The sequence below is a fragment of the Ylistrum balloti genome, unplaced genomic scaffold (assembly GCF_031769215.1).
Source record: "Ylistrum balloti isolate Yb309-2 unplaced genomic scaffold, AGI_CSIRO_Ybal_v1 Utg369764, whole genome shotgun sequence".
NCBI lineage: Eukaryota > Metazoa > Mollusca > Bivalvia > Pectinida > Pectinidae > Ylistrum > Ylistrum balloti.
Genome location: NW_026781961.1, coordinates 837,178 through 849,659, shown reverse-complemented (window position 1 = coordinate 849,659; position 12,482 = coordinate 837,178). Strand labels below are relative to the sequence as shown.

The 12,482-nt window shown below is 37.9% G+C and overlaps 1 protein-coding gene across 1 annotated transcript in view; it reads left to right on the top strand.

Annotated features, from left to right (window-relative positions):
• The first annotated feature begins 297 nt into the window (after window positions 1-297).
• Window positions 298-12,482, top strand: part of LOC132543788 (uncharacterized) — a 49,842-nt gene continuing 37,657 nt past the window's right edge. The window contains 2 exon segments of the mRNA XM_060207312.1: window positions 298-594; window positions 970-1,263. Of these exon segments, the coding sequence (XP_060063295.1) occupies window positions 298-594; window positions 970-1,263 (591 nt within the window).

The window sequence follows — 12,482 nt, the reverse complement described above, 5'->3', positions numbered from 1 at the left end:
ATATTTAAGGAGAGAACTGTAGTCACGTGTACAGATTACACTAAGTATTAATTCAGTTGAAGAAGTTGAACCAAAGTATGGAGAATGGTTTCTGTGCTGTGTGCTGTTTTGGCGTATAAACAGTTCACTAACACCACGCTTAATTTAATTAACTCGGTTAGAGACGTATTTTCAATAATGTTCAGCTTCTGATGCTATTTTGCGGGAAGTGACGTCACTTTGAGAGTGCTTGAATGGCGGCCATGATGCAAATGTCAATATTTCCGTACTGATCACACTTGGTATGTGACAGTTGAAATGGCAACTACACCTGTGTGTGCAACTTTATGTGAAGTAGCGTATGATTCTGATCACAGGCTTACACCATATCGATACCAATTTTGGAATTCGCCACCGAAAACCAGCGTTCATTTCAGCGGTAAAGACGTGGATCAAACAGAAAGCACTTCTGCACATTCTGGTTTTGAGTCGCCGGATTGGGCGAATACATTCAGTTTACCATCATCATCTTGTACAGGCTCATATCTGGATTATCTTCGTACACTATATGAATGTAAAAGTTCTTGTTCTTCAAAATCATCAAAAACACATAGAGTGAGTAAGGCATTTTATACTTCCGAAGCGTTCTTAGTTTGAAATTTTGCTACAATCACTTCGAATTGCAAATAGAACAAGAATTATTTTGCTGGTAGCACATTTGGCATGTTTTATATTTTTTGGAAAAGTCTTGCAATAGATTAAGGTATGTATGTTTCATTAAAAATATTAAAAACGAAGTTGAACTTAGTAGATTCTGCTCATCTGTTCATCCTGGAAACAGGTTGTTAGTGGACTGTTTGTATGTTAATCGTCATTCAGTTGTCGTTATTATACTGGTGTCAATTGAAAAAAAATCATTGCAAGGACCAAAGAGGTGAAAAGCTTACAATAGTATAGACTAGCACTTGTAGGGTAGTTGTATTCTTTCAGGGTAATTTCAGGACTGGCCATCATTCAGCTAGATCCTCGTACATCCCTACACAAGTGTCCCCAAGAGTCACTCCTGCAGCCTATGGATATGCTGATAATCGCCCAAAAACTGCCTCCATACCTCCAACCCAGCCCCTTGTACCCCAGCAACAGTACTCCCTCCCAGCCCTTCATCATGGCAGAGCCTGGGGGCTTGGGGAGGAAGAGGGACGTGAGGACGGGGAAGGTGACAACAAACCAGATGATCGTCTTGTGTGGGTTGATGCCCTTGGTAAATGGATTCCAGAAAATCAGGTAAGGTTTTCAAAATGTTTAAATAGAAAACTGCTCATTTAGACAACGAAAAATGTAAGCTAGACAAAACTACTTGTATTAGCTTTATACATGATACAAATCTGATGTATATGGTTGTGTTCAGAAAAAAAATGAAATTTCTTTATCTGAAAATTTGTCAGGTTTTTGAAGAGTCTAAATGCCAAAAAGAGGATTTTTATGGTACATGTTCTGAACAGTAAAAGAGTAATTAATCAGAAAACGATACAATCTTGATCAACTGTGTCTGTTATTGCCTTATGTGTTATTCACTGTTTAAAATTATTTCTGCAGATCATTGAGATAAAAATAGACATATATGTAACAATAAACCAATAATCCTCAATGTTATATATTTGATATCTCGTTGTATATTTTTGTCAATACTTTAGACTATAGAGTTGTCCTGGGGTATGTTTTGCTGTCAAGGTCTGGTTTATTATAATAATATTTTAGGTCTTCTCTAGGGTGTGAATAAAAACTGTAATGTCCTTGGTAGGAGTACTCTGATATTGTGAATTCTGAACTGCTTGGGAAGGTGAACTAGATAAATGTCCTTGCTAAGTGTATATTTCCAGGATTGTAAACAAGTGATGGTTAGGGCCTTGTTTATTGCATGGGAATGTGAATTGAAGATTTTGTTTAGTCTATCTCGGAGTATTGTGAATTAAAGGATGATTTCATTCTTACAACCCCCAACCCATGCTCCATATCTACATGTGAGCATCCTTTTCTCCAAAAGCTTGTGGAGCAGTCAACAATGCCAAATCAGTATTTAGGATTGGTAATGAAAACCGCCCTATCCACACAGGGGTTTCAACTAGCAGCCTTTTTGGTCTCTTGGTGAACATTCTACCACATGACTATGTGAAATTTCCCACCACTAACTCTTACAGGTGGTTTCCAGGGGAGTGTGAATTGTAATGATGGTTTAGTCTATATACAAAGGGAACGATAACTGATGGTTTATTCCTTAGTATGTCTATTCTTGTGAGTGTGAATTTTCTAAGTCCGTCTGTGAGTGTGAATTTTCCTTGCTAGGTGTGTCTGTGAGTGAGAGGTGTTCTTGCTAGTGATCTGTGACTGCAGTGAAGTGTCTTTGCTAGGTGTGTCTGTGAGTGAGAGGTGTCCTTGCTTGGTGTCTTTGACTGCAGTGAAGTGTCTTTGCTAGGTGTGTCTGTGAGTGAGAGGTGTCCTTGCTTGGTGTCTGTGACTGCAGTGAAGTGTCTTTGCTAGGTGTGTCTGTGAGTGAGAGGTGTCCTTGCTAGTGATCTGTGACTGCAGTGAAGTGTCTTAGCTAGGTGTGTCTGTGAGTGAGAGGTGTCCTTGCTTGGTGTCTGTGACTGCAGTGAAGTGTCTTTGCTAGGTGTGTCTGTGAGTGAGAGGTGTCCTTGCTAGTGATCTGTGACTGCAGTGAAGTGTCTTAGCTAGGTGTGTCTGTGAGTGAGAGGTGTCCTTGCTAGTGATCTGTGACTGCAGTGAAGTGTCTTAGCTAGGTGTGTCTGTGAGTGAGAGGTGTCCTTGCTTGGTGTCTGTGACTGCAGTGAAGTGTCTTTGCTAGGTGTGTCTGTGAGTGAGAGGTGTCCTTGCTAGTGATCAGTGACTGCAGTGAAGTGTCTTAGCTAGGTGTGTCTGTGAGTGAGAGGTGTCCTTGCTAGTGATCTGTGACTGCAGTGAAGTGTCTTTGCTAGGTGTGTCTGTGAGTGAGAGGTGTCCTTGCTTGGTGTCTTTGACTTCAGTGAAGTATCTTTGCTAGGTGTGTCTATGAGTGAGAGGTGTCCTTGCTTGGTGTCTTTGACTTCAGTGAAATGTCTTTGCTAGTTGTGTCTGTGAATGAGAGGTGTCCTTGCTTGGTGTCTTTGACTGCGGTGAAGTGTCTTTGCTAGGTGTGTCTGTGAGTGAGAGGTGTCCTTGCTTGGTGTCTGTGACTGCAGTGAAGTGTCTTTGCTAGGTGTGTCTGTGAGTGAGAGGTGTCCTTGCTAGTGATCTGTGACTGCAGTGAAGTGTCTTAGCTAGGTGTGTCTGTGAGTGAGAGGTGTCCTTGCTTGGTGTCTTTGACTTCAGTGAAGTATCTTTGCTAGGTGTGTCTATGAGTGAGAGGTGTCCTTGCTTGGTGTCTTTGACTTCAGTGAAATGTCTTTGCTAGGTGTGTCTGTGAATGAGAGGTGTCCTTGCTTGGTGTCTTTGACTGCGGTGAAGTGTCTTTGCTAGATGTGTCTGTGAGTGAGAGGTGTCCTTGCTAGTGATCTGTGACTGCAGTGAAGTGTCTTTGCTAGGTGTGTCTGTGAGTGAGAGGTATCCTTGCTAGTGATCTGTGACTGCAGTGAAGTGTCTTTGCTAGGTGTGTCTGTGAGTGAGAGGTGTCCTTGCTTGGTGTCTTTGACTTCAGTGAAGTATCTTTGCTAGGTGTGTCTATGAGTGAGAGGTGTCCTTGCTTGGTGTCTTTGACTTCAGTGAAGTGTCTTTGCTAGGTGTGTCTGTGAGTGAGAGGTGTCCTTGCTTGGTGTCTTTGACTTCAGTGAAGTATCTTTGCTAGGTGTGTCTATGAGTGAGAGGTGTCCTTGCTTGGTGTCTTTGACTGCGGTGAAGTGTCTTTGCTAGGTGTGTCTGTGAATGAGAGGTGTCCTTGCTTGGTGTCTTTGACTGCGGTGAAGTGTCTTAGCTAGGTGTGTCTGTGAGTGAGAGGTGACATTGCTTGGTGTCTTTGACTTCAGTGAAGTGTCTTTGCTAGGTGTGTCTTTGAGTATGCATTGTCCTTGTGAAGTCTGTGAATGTTAAATGTCTTTAGTAGATCTATCTATGAGAGTGCATTTCCTTGCTATGTCTGTCTGTGACTTTGAAATGTCCTGATGTCCTAATGTGTCTGTGAATGTGAAATGCTATTCTAAAGTCTGTATAGATTTTTCTTGCTAGATCTATTTGTGAATTTGAGTTTTCCATGCAAAGTCTGTGAGGGTGAAGTTCACATGTGAAAGCTATTTGTGAGTGTGGGGTATCCTTGCTAGGTCTGTGTATGAGTGTTAAATGCCCTTGTGAAAATTGTTTGTGAGTGTGAAGTGGTCTTGCGAAGTCTGTATACATTTTTTTTTCTAGGTCTGTTTGTGAGTGGTGAATTTTATTGGGAAGTCTATGTTTATTTTCATTGTTAGGTCGGTCTGTGAGTATGAAATTCCCTTACAAAACCTGTGGGTATGAATTTTTCTTGCTACATTGTTTGTGATTGTGAATTTTCCTTATGAAGTTGATTTCCATCGTTTGGTTTGTTTAGGAGTGTGAATTTTCCTTGCCTAGTCCGTGAGAGTGAAGTGCCCTTGTGAAGCCAATTTGGGAGTGTGAAGTGTCTTTGCGAAGTCTTTGAGTGTGAATTAAGTGATAGTGTGGTTATCATTGTATAAAGATATACCTGTATTTGATCAGATTATCCTGTTACACTGTGACAGGTTTTATTAAAAATGTGATAAATGATCATGTGATTAAGGTACCTAAGCTGTGTGTGTCCATTTTACTTTCTAATATCTTTACTCAGCATTTCTACACAGTGTATACATGACAAGTGTGGTCAGTACGTCTAAGTGTCCATTAAGCTGTATGTACCTTTAAAACTGCAGCATAATGGTGGCATGATCTTGTTTATAAATCTAACCATTTGGTTTCATTGATATTGTGAAATCTTTGACAGTACAAAGTAATTTCTTCAAGTACCTGTAAACTAAAGGTTAACAGTTCTTAAATCTCTCCTGTTTTTAAAATGTTATCATCACAACATTTTAAAACCAGACCGGTCTGTACCTAAAAATGAATAAAACTTGGTGTGGTTTTATTTGTGATGGGAAGGAGTTTGGTGATAGTAATACACTATTAGACCACTGATTAACATACAGGAATGAAGCAATTTATTATAGCATGTGCTATATATTCAACAGCATTGATTGCCAACCAATTAAATCTTAAATATTTTTTTGTTTACTGTTTCAATATGATACATGTCAATAATTTTCATTTATTTTCTCTATAATAAAAAAGAAAACCTTGTAATCCTAGATAACTTTCTGTAATTGATGATTGTTTTGAATATTTCCATACCATATTATTACACCTGTATGTATTCTGTGAGATGTACAGGTAATGCTGTACACCTGTATGTATTCTGTGAGATGTACAGGTAATGCTGTACACCTGTATGTATTCTGTGAGATGTAATGCTGTACACCTGTATGTAATGCTAATGCTACACCTGTATGTATTCTGTGAGATGTACAGGTAATGCTGTACACCTGTATGTATTCTGTGAGATGTACAGGTAATGCTGTACACCTGTATGTATTCTGTGAGATGTACAGGTAATGCTGTACACCTGTATGTATTCTGTGAGATGTACAGGTAATGCTGCATACTCGTATGTATTCTGGTAGATATTGTACACTGTATACATGTAAGTACTGTATATACAGGTATATAGGTACACCTCAGTATACACTGTATACATGTAAGTACTGTATATACAGGTATATAGGTACACCTCAGTATACACTGTATACATGTAAGTACTGTATATACAGGTATATAGGTACACCTCAGTGTACACTGTATACATGTAAGTACTGTATTTCTATATATGTTGTATTTAGATGATATACAGGTATATAGGTACACCTCAGTGTACACTGTATACATGTAAGTACTGTATTTCTATACATTGTGTTTTGTATTTACATGATATACAGGTATATAGGTACACCACAGTATACACTGTATACATGCAAGTACTGTATATACAGGTATATAGGTACACCTCAGTGTACACTGTATACATGTAAGTACTGTATATACAGGTATATAGGTACACCTCAGTGTACACTGTATACATGTAAGTACTGTATTTCTATATATGTTGTATTTAGATGATATACAGGTATATAGGTACACCTCAGTGTACACTGTATACATGTAAGTACTGTATTTCTATATATGTTGTATTTAGATGATATACAGGTATATAGGTACACCTCAGTATACACTGTATACATGCAAGTACTGTATTTCTATACATTGTGTTTTGTATTTACATGATATACAGGTATATAGGTTCACCACAGTATATGGTTACATATTCTGGAAGAAGTAATTTATACTGAGTAATGCTTGTTGATTCGATACCTTTATTCAGCTGGTATCCGTTAATTGGTGATTCACTTTATATTATAACCTTTGACCTCAGCTTATACAGTAAACCATAATAGATGATTGAGAACCATTAACTACTGAACATTTTCCAGTCATTAATTGAATTTAACCAGTAACTAATTTTTCAGACCATGATAAAATCCCATTTATTTTAAATTAAATGTGAAAGCGGGCTGTCTGTAATTGGTAATTTAAAGGGTACACTATATATTGGAGGTATCTATCCCAACAAATGGAATTAAAGTTCATGTCAAACTTCACAAGTGTAGGGATTTTCTCTTTAATTTTCACTTGAATTTTTAATCAAACTAGATGAGGGGCCATTTAAGAAAGTCAATATGATTCTCAGAAAAAAGGTGCTTATGACCAAACGAGGAATAAAGACAAACATTGACTATGAACTTAAGTATATATTTTCATGGACAAACAGTCTTCATTACTTTGGTCCAATTAGCTAGGTAATCTGGTTCTTCTTTACTAAAGTATTAATCTCCAGTACCACTTCTGTTTGTCACATTGTCTTTGATATTGCCATGCTTTTATGTATGTTGACCTCTTTAGATGGCACAGTATCTGGTGCTAAATTAGTTCCCTGATCTTTTTATACAGAGTTCTGGCCCTTAGCATGTGTTTTGAAACTGTTGCTTAGTCATAGGTGTGGTATCTACTAAGGATTAAAATATTCTGTCTAGTAAGTATTAAGGACTGTCAAAATAAAACACCTGTTTTGTGTTAAAGGATAGAAATTTTTCTTGTGTTTGAAATTAACTTGCTTGCACACTTCTTCATATTAAAATTTGAGTGAAGGCTTATGACTGTGTCTAAAGCTTACTGATAAGTAAGTTTGAAGGTTTTTGTAATAACATTTTCTTCCTCATTGGAAAAATTAATATCCATTATCACTGTTAAGATCCAGAGATTTTACATTAATCCCAAAAGATGAAATGGTGCACATAAAATTTCATAGTTATTGACTGAATGTCTACGTAAAAACATTGAATGTTGTAGAGAACAAAAATATTGACACTAGCACTTGGTAACTAGGCGTCCATTAAACTTGGTGGATAGATAAATGTCTAAACGGTACAGAATACTTAAAAGATATAAAAAGTCATTTCATCTTATATCTTTGAAAGACATTTATTTATAAAGTTTTAAGTAATAAAATTTGATATCATAAAACTATTTTGTAATAAACTTTACTGGTAAGTCCATAATGTAATTGTACTCATTCATGATCCCTCTTTACATGTCAGTAGATATAAGTTTTATGGTGGGATCGCTGAGCTACCCAGCTTAAACAGCCATTACTAACCCCCTTCAATCCTGGTGGGTTGTTTGCTCAACAGGTGACAATAACATTTTGTCTTGAAACACAAACAAAATCGCAATAAGAAAAAGGAAATTAAATGTATACTTTAAATTAGCCCTTTCAGCATGTGTAAATAAAATGGTGGAGTTCTCAATATTGAGTTAGTTGTGCTGCAATTGTTTATTCTCTGCCATCTCTTTGAACCTTCTGACATGACATCATTCAGGTGTTGAGAAAATTCATGAGATTTTTAGATGAACTGTTCTTGGTTATTGGTTGTCAGGTAGAAGAGGGTGGGAACTTGTGAAATCCAGTGAGTGACAGCTGCAGTCGTGTATACAATTCTCTCATGGTAGCAATGATAAATGACCCTGGTTCTATCAACTACCCCATGGGGAGGATTTCTTGGCATTGGATAGGAGATTATCAGTACTTTTGTTATGAAATGTCATTTGAAGATTACTTCATAGACTTTCTACATCTCTGGGAAAGTTAATACTAACCAAATAGACTTTTAATGCACATCGGCACTCGTGCTAGATTGTACAGTTTGGAAACTCATGGTGACATCCTTCACCATCTCTTGGATACGAGATCTCGCACCTCCATGAGAAAGTGTGTATAACTGGGACAGATTTTACTTTTCAATGGGATGAACTCACAGCTATTATTTCTATTGAATATTTGAAGGGTAAAAAATTGAAAGTATAAGTTTCATTTGGATGGGTACATATGTATATAAAGGCCTGAATACACATGAGATCTGGAATAATTCAATCAAAAACAAACAGTGTCTGTTGGACCAGGACAGGTGAAGTAGTGGAGTGAGGAAGGTCTGGAAACGCTTACTTGTTATAAAACTACAAATCCTGATTGACATGTGTAGGAAGACAGTGTTTTTCATATTTCAACACTTTAGATGGATTTGCACCAATTAAATTTATCATGAAATTATCTATTGGCTAAAGAGAGGAAAACTGTTTAAAACTGATCATGTTTTGTGGACTGTGTAAGTACTTTTATAGTAATTTAAAAATACCTTCCTAATTTGATTTAGATGATGAATTTATTCAATTCAGGACAGATTGGATTCAGATTTTTAAATGTGCAATGAAAAAGAGATGAAAAGATGGAAGTTTGGTAATTAAAACTCTACTTCTTTCTGCAATCATTTGAAACTTGGAGATTTTACTGACAGCAAGTAAAAACAGACACAGAAATAGACTGTGTTCTCTTTTCCATTACACTAGTGATGATAGTCGTTCTGCAAATTTCTAACAATTTTGTGTGTGTAACACCTAAAAATCTATGATGATGAAACAACTGCGGTCGCCAGGACGTCTCCATTCTCAGATTCGGCCATCCCGTCACCTCAGTTTGGACATTTCCATCACAGGATCACAGATGACAACGCCACGGTCATGTGGAGTAAATGAGGACCGGAATGTAGATGCGGTAATGCGATCAAATATGGTGATCATGCCCACACTGATATCCTATGCTGCAGGGCTGCGTGAAGTTGTGCCAGAAAGCATGTTTCACAGTTTCTTCAATTTGGAGATTGGACATGTGCCATGTAGCTATCACAATCGTCTCCCGCCCATCGTTCCAGTTGCGGTAATCTGTTTCGCCTAGTGTTTGGTAGTGACCTCACAAATCTTTACTTGGTAGATTGATGCAGTCATATGCATGAGTACGTATTAGCTGTAGTCTTAACACTATAGACGATGGTAGATACAGCGTGTCCTATCATGATGTTGATAATGGGGTGGATACGAGGTGTCTTATGATGCTGGTAATTATAGGGTGGATACAGGGTGTCTTATGATGCTGGTAATTATAAGGTGGTACAAGGTGTCTTATGATGCTGGTAATTATAGGGTGGTACAAGGTGTCTTATGCTGGTAATTAGAGGGTAGATACAGGGTGTCTTATGATGCTGGTAATTATAGGGTGGATACAGGGTGTCATATGATGCTGGTAATTATGGGGTGGATAGAAGGTGTCTTATGATGCTGGTAATTATAGGGTGGATACAGGGTGTCTTATGATGCTGGTAATTATAAGGTGGTACAAGGTGTCTTATGCTGGTAATTAAAGGGTGGATACAAGGTGTCGTATGATGCTGGTAATTATGGGGTGGATAGAAGGTGTCTTATGATGCTGGTAATTATAGGGTGGTACAAGGTGTCTTATGCTGGTAATTATAGGGTGGATACAGGGTGTCGTATGATGCTGGTAATTATGGGGTGGATACATGGTGTCTTATGATGCTGGTAATTATAGGATGGTACAAGGTGTCTTGTGATGCTGGTAATTATAGGATGGATACAAATTGTCGTATGATGCTGGTAATTATAGGATGGATACAAATTGTCGTATGATGCTGGTAATTATAGGATGGATACAAATTGTCTTATGATACTGGTAATTATAGGATGGATACAAATTGTCTTATGATACTGGTAATTATAGGATGGATACAAATTGTCGTATGATGCTGGTAATTATAGGATGGATACAAATTGTCTTATGATACTGGTAATTATAGGATGGATACAAATTGTCTTATGATGCTGGTAATAATAGGATGGATACAGGGTGTCATATGATGCTGGTAATTATAGGATGGATACATGGTGTCTTATGATGCTGGTAATTATAGGATGGTACAAGGTGTCTTGTGATGCTGGTAATTATAGGATGGATACAAATTGTCTTATGATACTGGTAATTATAGGATGGATACAAATTGTCTTATGATGCTGGTAATTATAGGGTGGATACAGGGTGTCGTATGATGCTGGTAATTATAGGGTGGATACAGGGTGTCGTATGATGCTGGTAATTATAGGGTGGATACATGGTGTCTTATGATGCTGGTAATTATAGGGTGGATACAGGGTGTCGTATGATGCTGGTAATTATAGGGTGGTACAAGGTGTCTTGTGATGCTGGTAATTATAGGATGGATACAAATTGTCTTATGATACTGGTAATTATAGGATGGATACAAATTGTCTTATGATGCTGGTAATTATAGGGTGGATACAGGGTGTCATATGATGCTGGTGATTATAGGGTGGATACAAATTGTCTTATGATGCTGGTAATTATGGGGTGGATAGAAGGCGTCTTATGATCCTGGTAATTATAGGGTAGATACAAATTGTCTTATGATGCTGGTAATTATAGGGTGGATACAGGGTGTCTTATGATGCTGGTAATTATAGGATGGATACAGGGTGTCTTATGATGCTGGTAATTATAGGGTGGTACAAGGTGTCTTATGATGCTGGTAATTATAGGATGGATACAAATTGTCATATGATGCTGGTAATTATAGGGTAGATACAGGGTGTCGTATGATGCTGGTAATTATAGGGTGGATACAGGGTGTCTTATGATGCTGGTAATTATAGGGTGGATACAGGGTGTCTTATGATGCTGGTAATTATAGGGTGGATACAGGGTGTCTTATGATGCTGGTAATTATAGGGTGGATACAGGGTGTCTTATGATGCTGGTAATTATAGGGTGGATACAGGGTGTCTTATGATGCTGGTAATTATAGGGTGGATACAGGGTGTCTTATGATGCTGGTAATTATAGGGTGGATACAAATTGTCTTATGATGGGTGGATACAGGGTGTCGTATGATGGTAATTATAGGATGGATACAAATTGTCTTATGATGCTGGTAATTATAGGGTGGATGGATACAAATTGTCTTATGATGACTGGTAATTATAGGGTGGATACAATGATTGGTAATTATAGGGTGATGCTGATGCTGGTAATTATAGGGTGGATACAGGGTGTCGTATGATGCTGGTAATTATAGGGTGGATACATGGTGTCTTATGATGCTGGTAATTATAGGGTGGATACAGGGTGTCGTATGATGCTGGTAATTATAGGGTGGATACAGGGTGTCTTATGATGCTGGTAATTATAGGGTGGATACAGGGTGTCTTATGATGCTGGTAATTATGGGGTGGATAGAAGGCGTCTTATGATGCTGGTAATTATAGGGTGGATACAGGGTGTCGTATGATGCTGGTAATTATAGGGTGGATACAGGGTGTCTTATGATGCTGGTAATTATAGGGTGGATAGAAGGAGTCTTATGATGCTGGTAATTATAGGGTGGATACAGGGTGTCTTATGATGCTGGTAATTATAGGGTGGTACAAGGTGTCTTATGATACTGGTAATTATAGGGTGGTACAAGGTGTCTTATGATGCTGGTAATTATAGGGTGGATACAGGGTGTCATATGATGCTGGTAATTATAGGGTGGATACAAATTGTCTTATGATGCTGGTAATTATTGTCTTATGATACTGGTAATTATAGGATGGATACAAATTGTCTTATGATGCTGGTAATTATAGGGTGGATACAGGGTGTCTTATGATGCTGGTAATTATAGGATGGTAGATACAAAGTGTCTTATGATGCTGGTAATTATAGGGTGGTACAAGGTGTCTTATGCTGGTAATTATAGGGTGGATACAGGGTGTCTTATGATACAGGTAATGATAGGATGGTACGAGGTGTCTTATGATGCTGGTAATTAAAGGATGGATACAGGGTTTGTCATGATAAATATAGCATTGGTAAAGGATGTGTTATTCTATTCGTAAGATACTAATTCACTTGCTGATAATTTTCATCTTTTGTCCACAGTTCGTAAAATTTG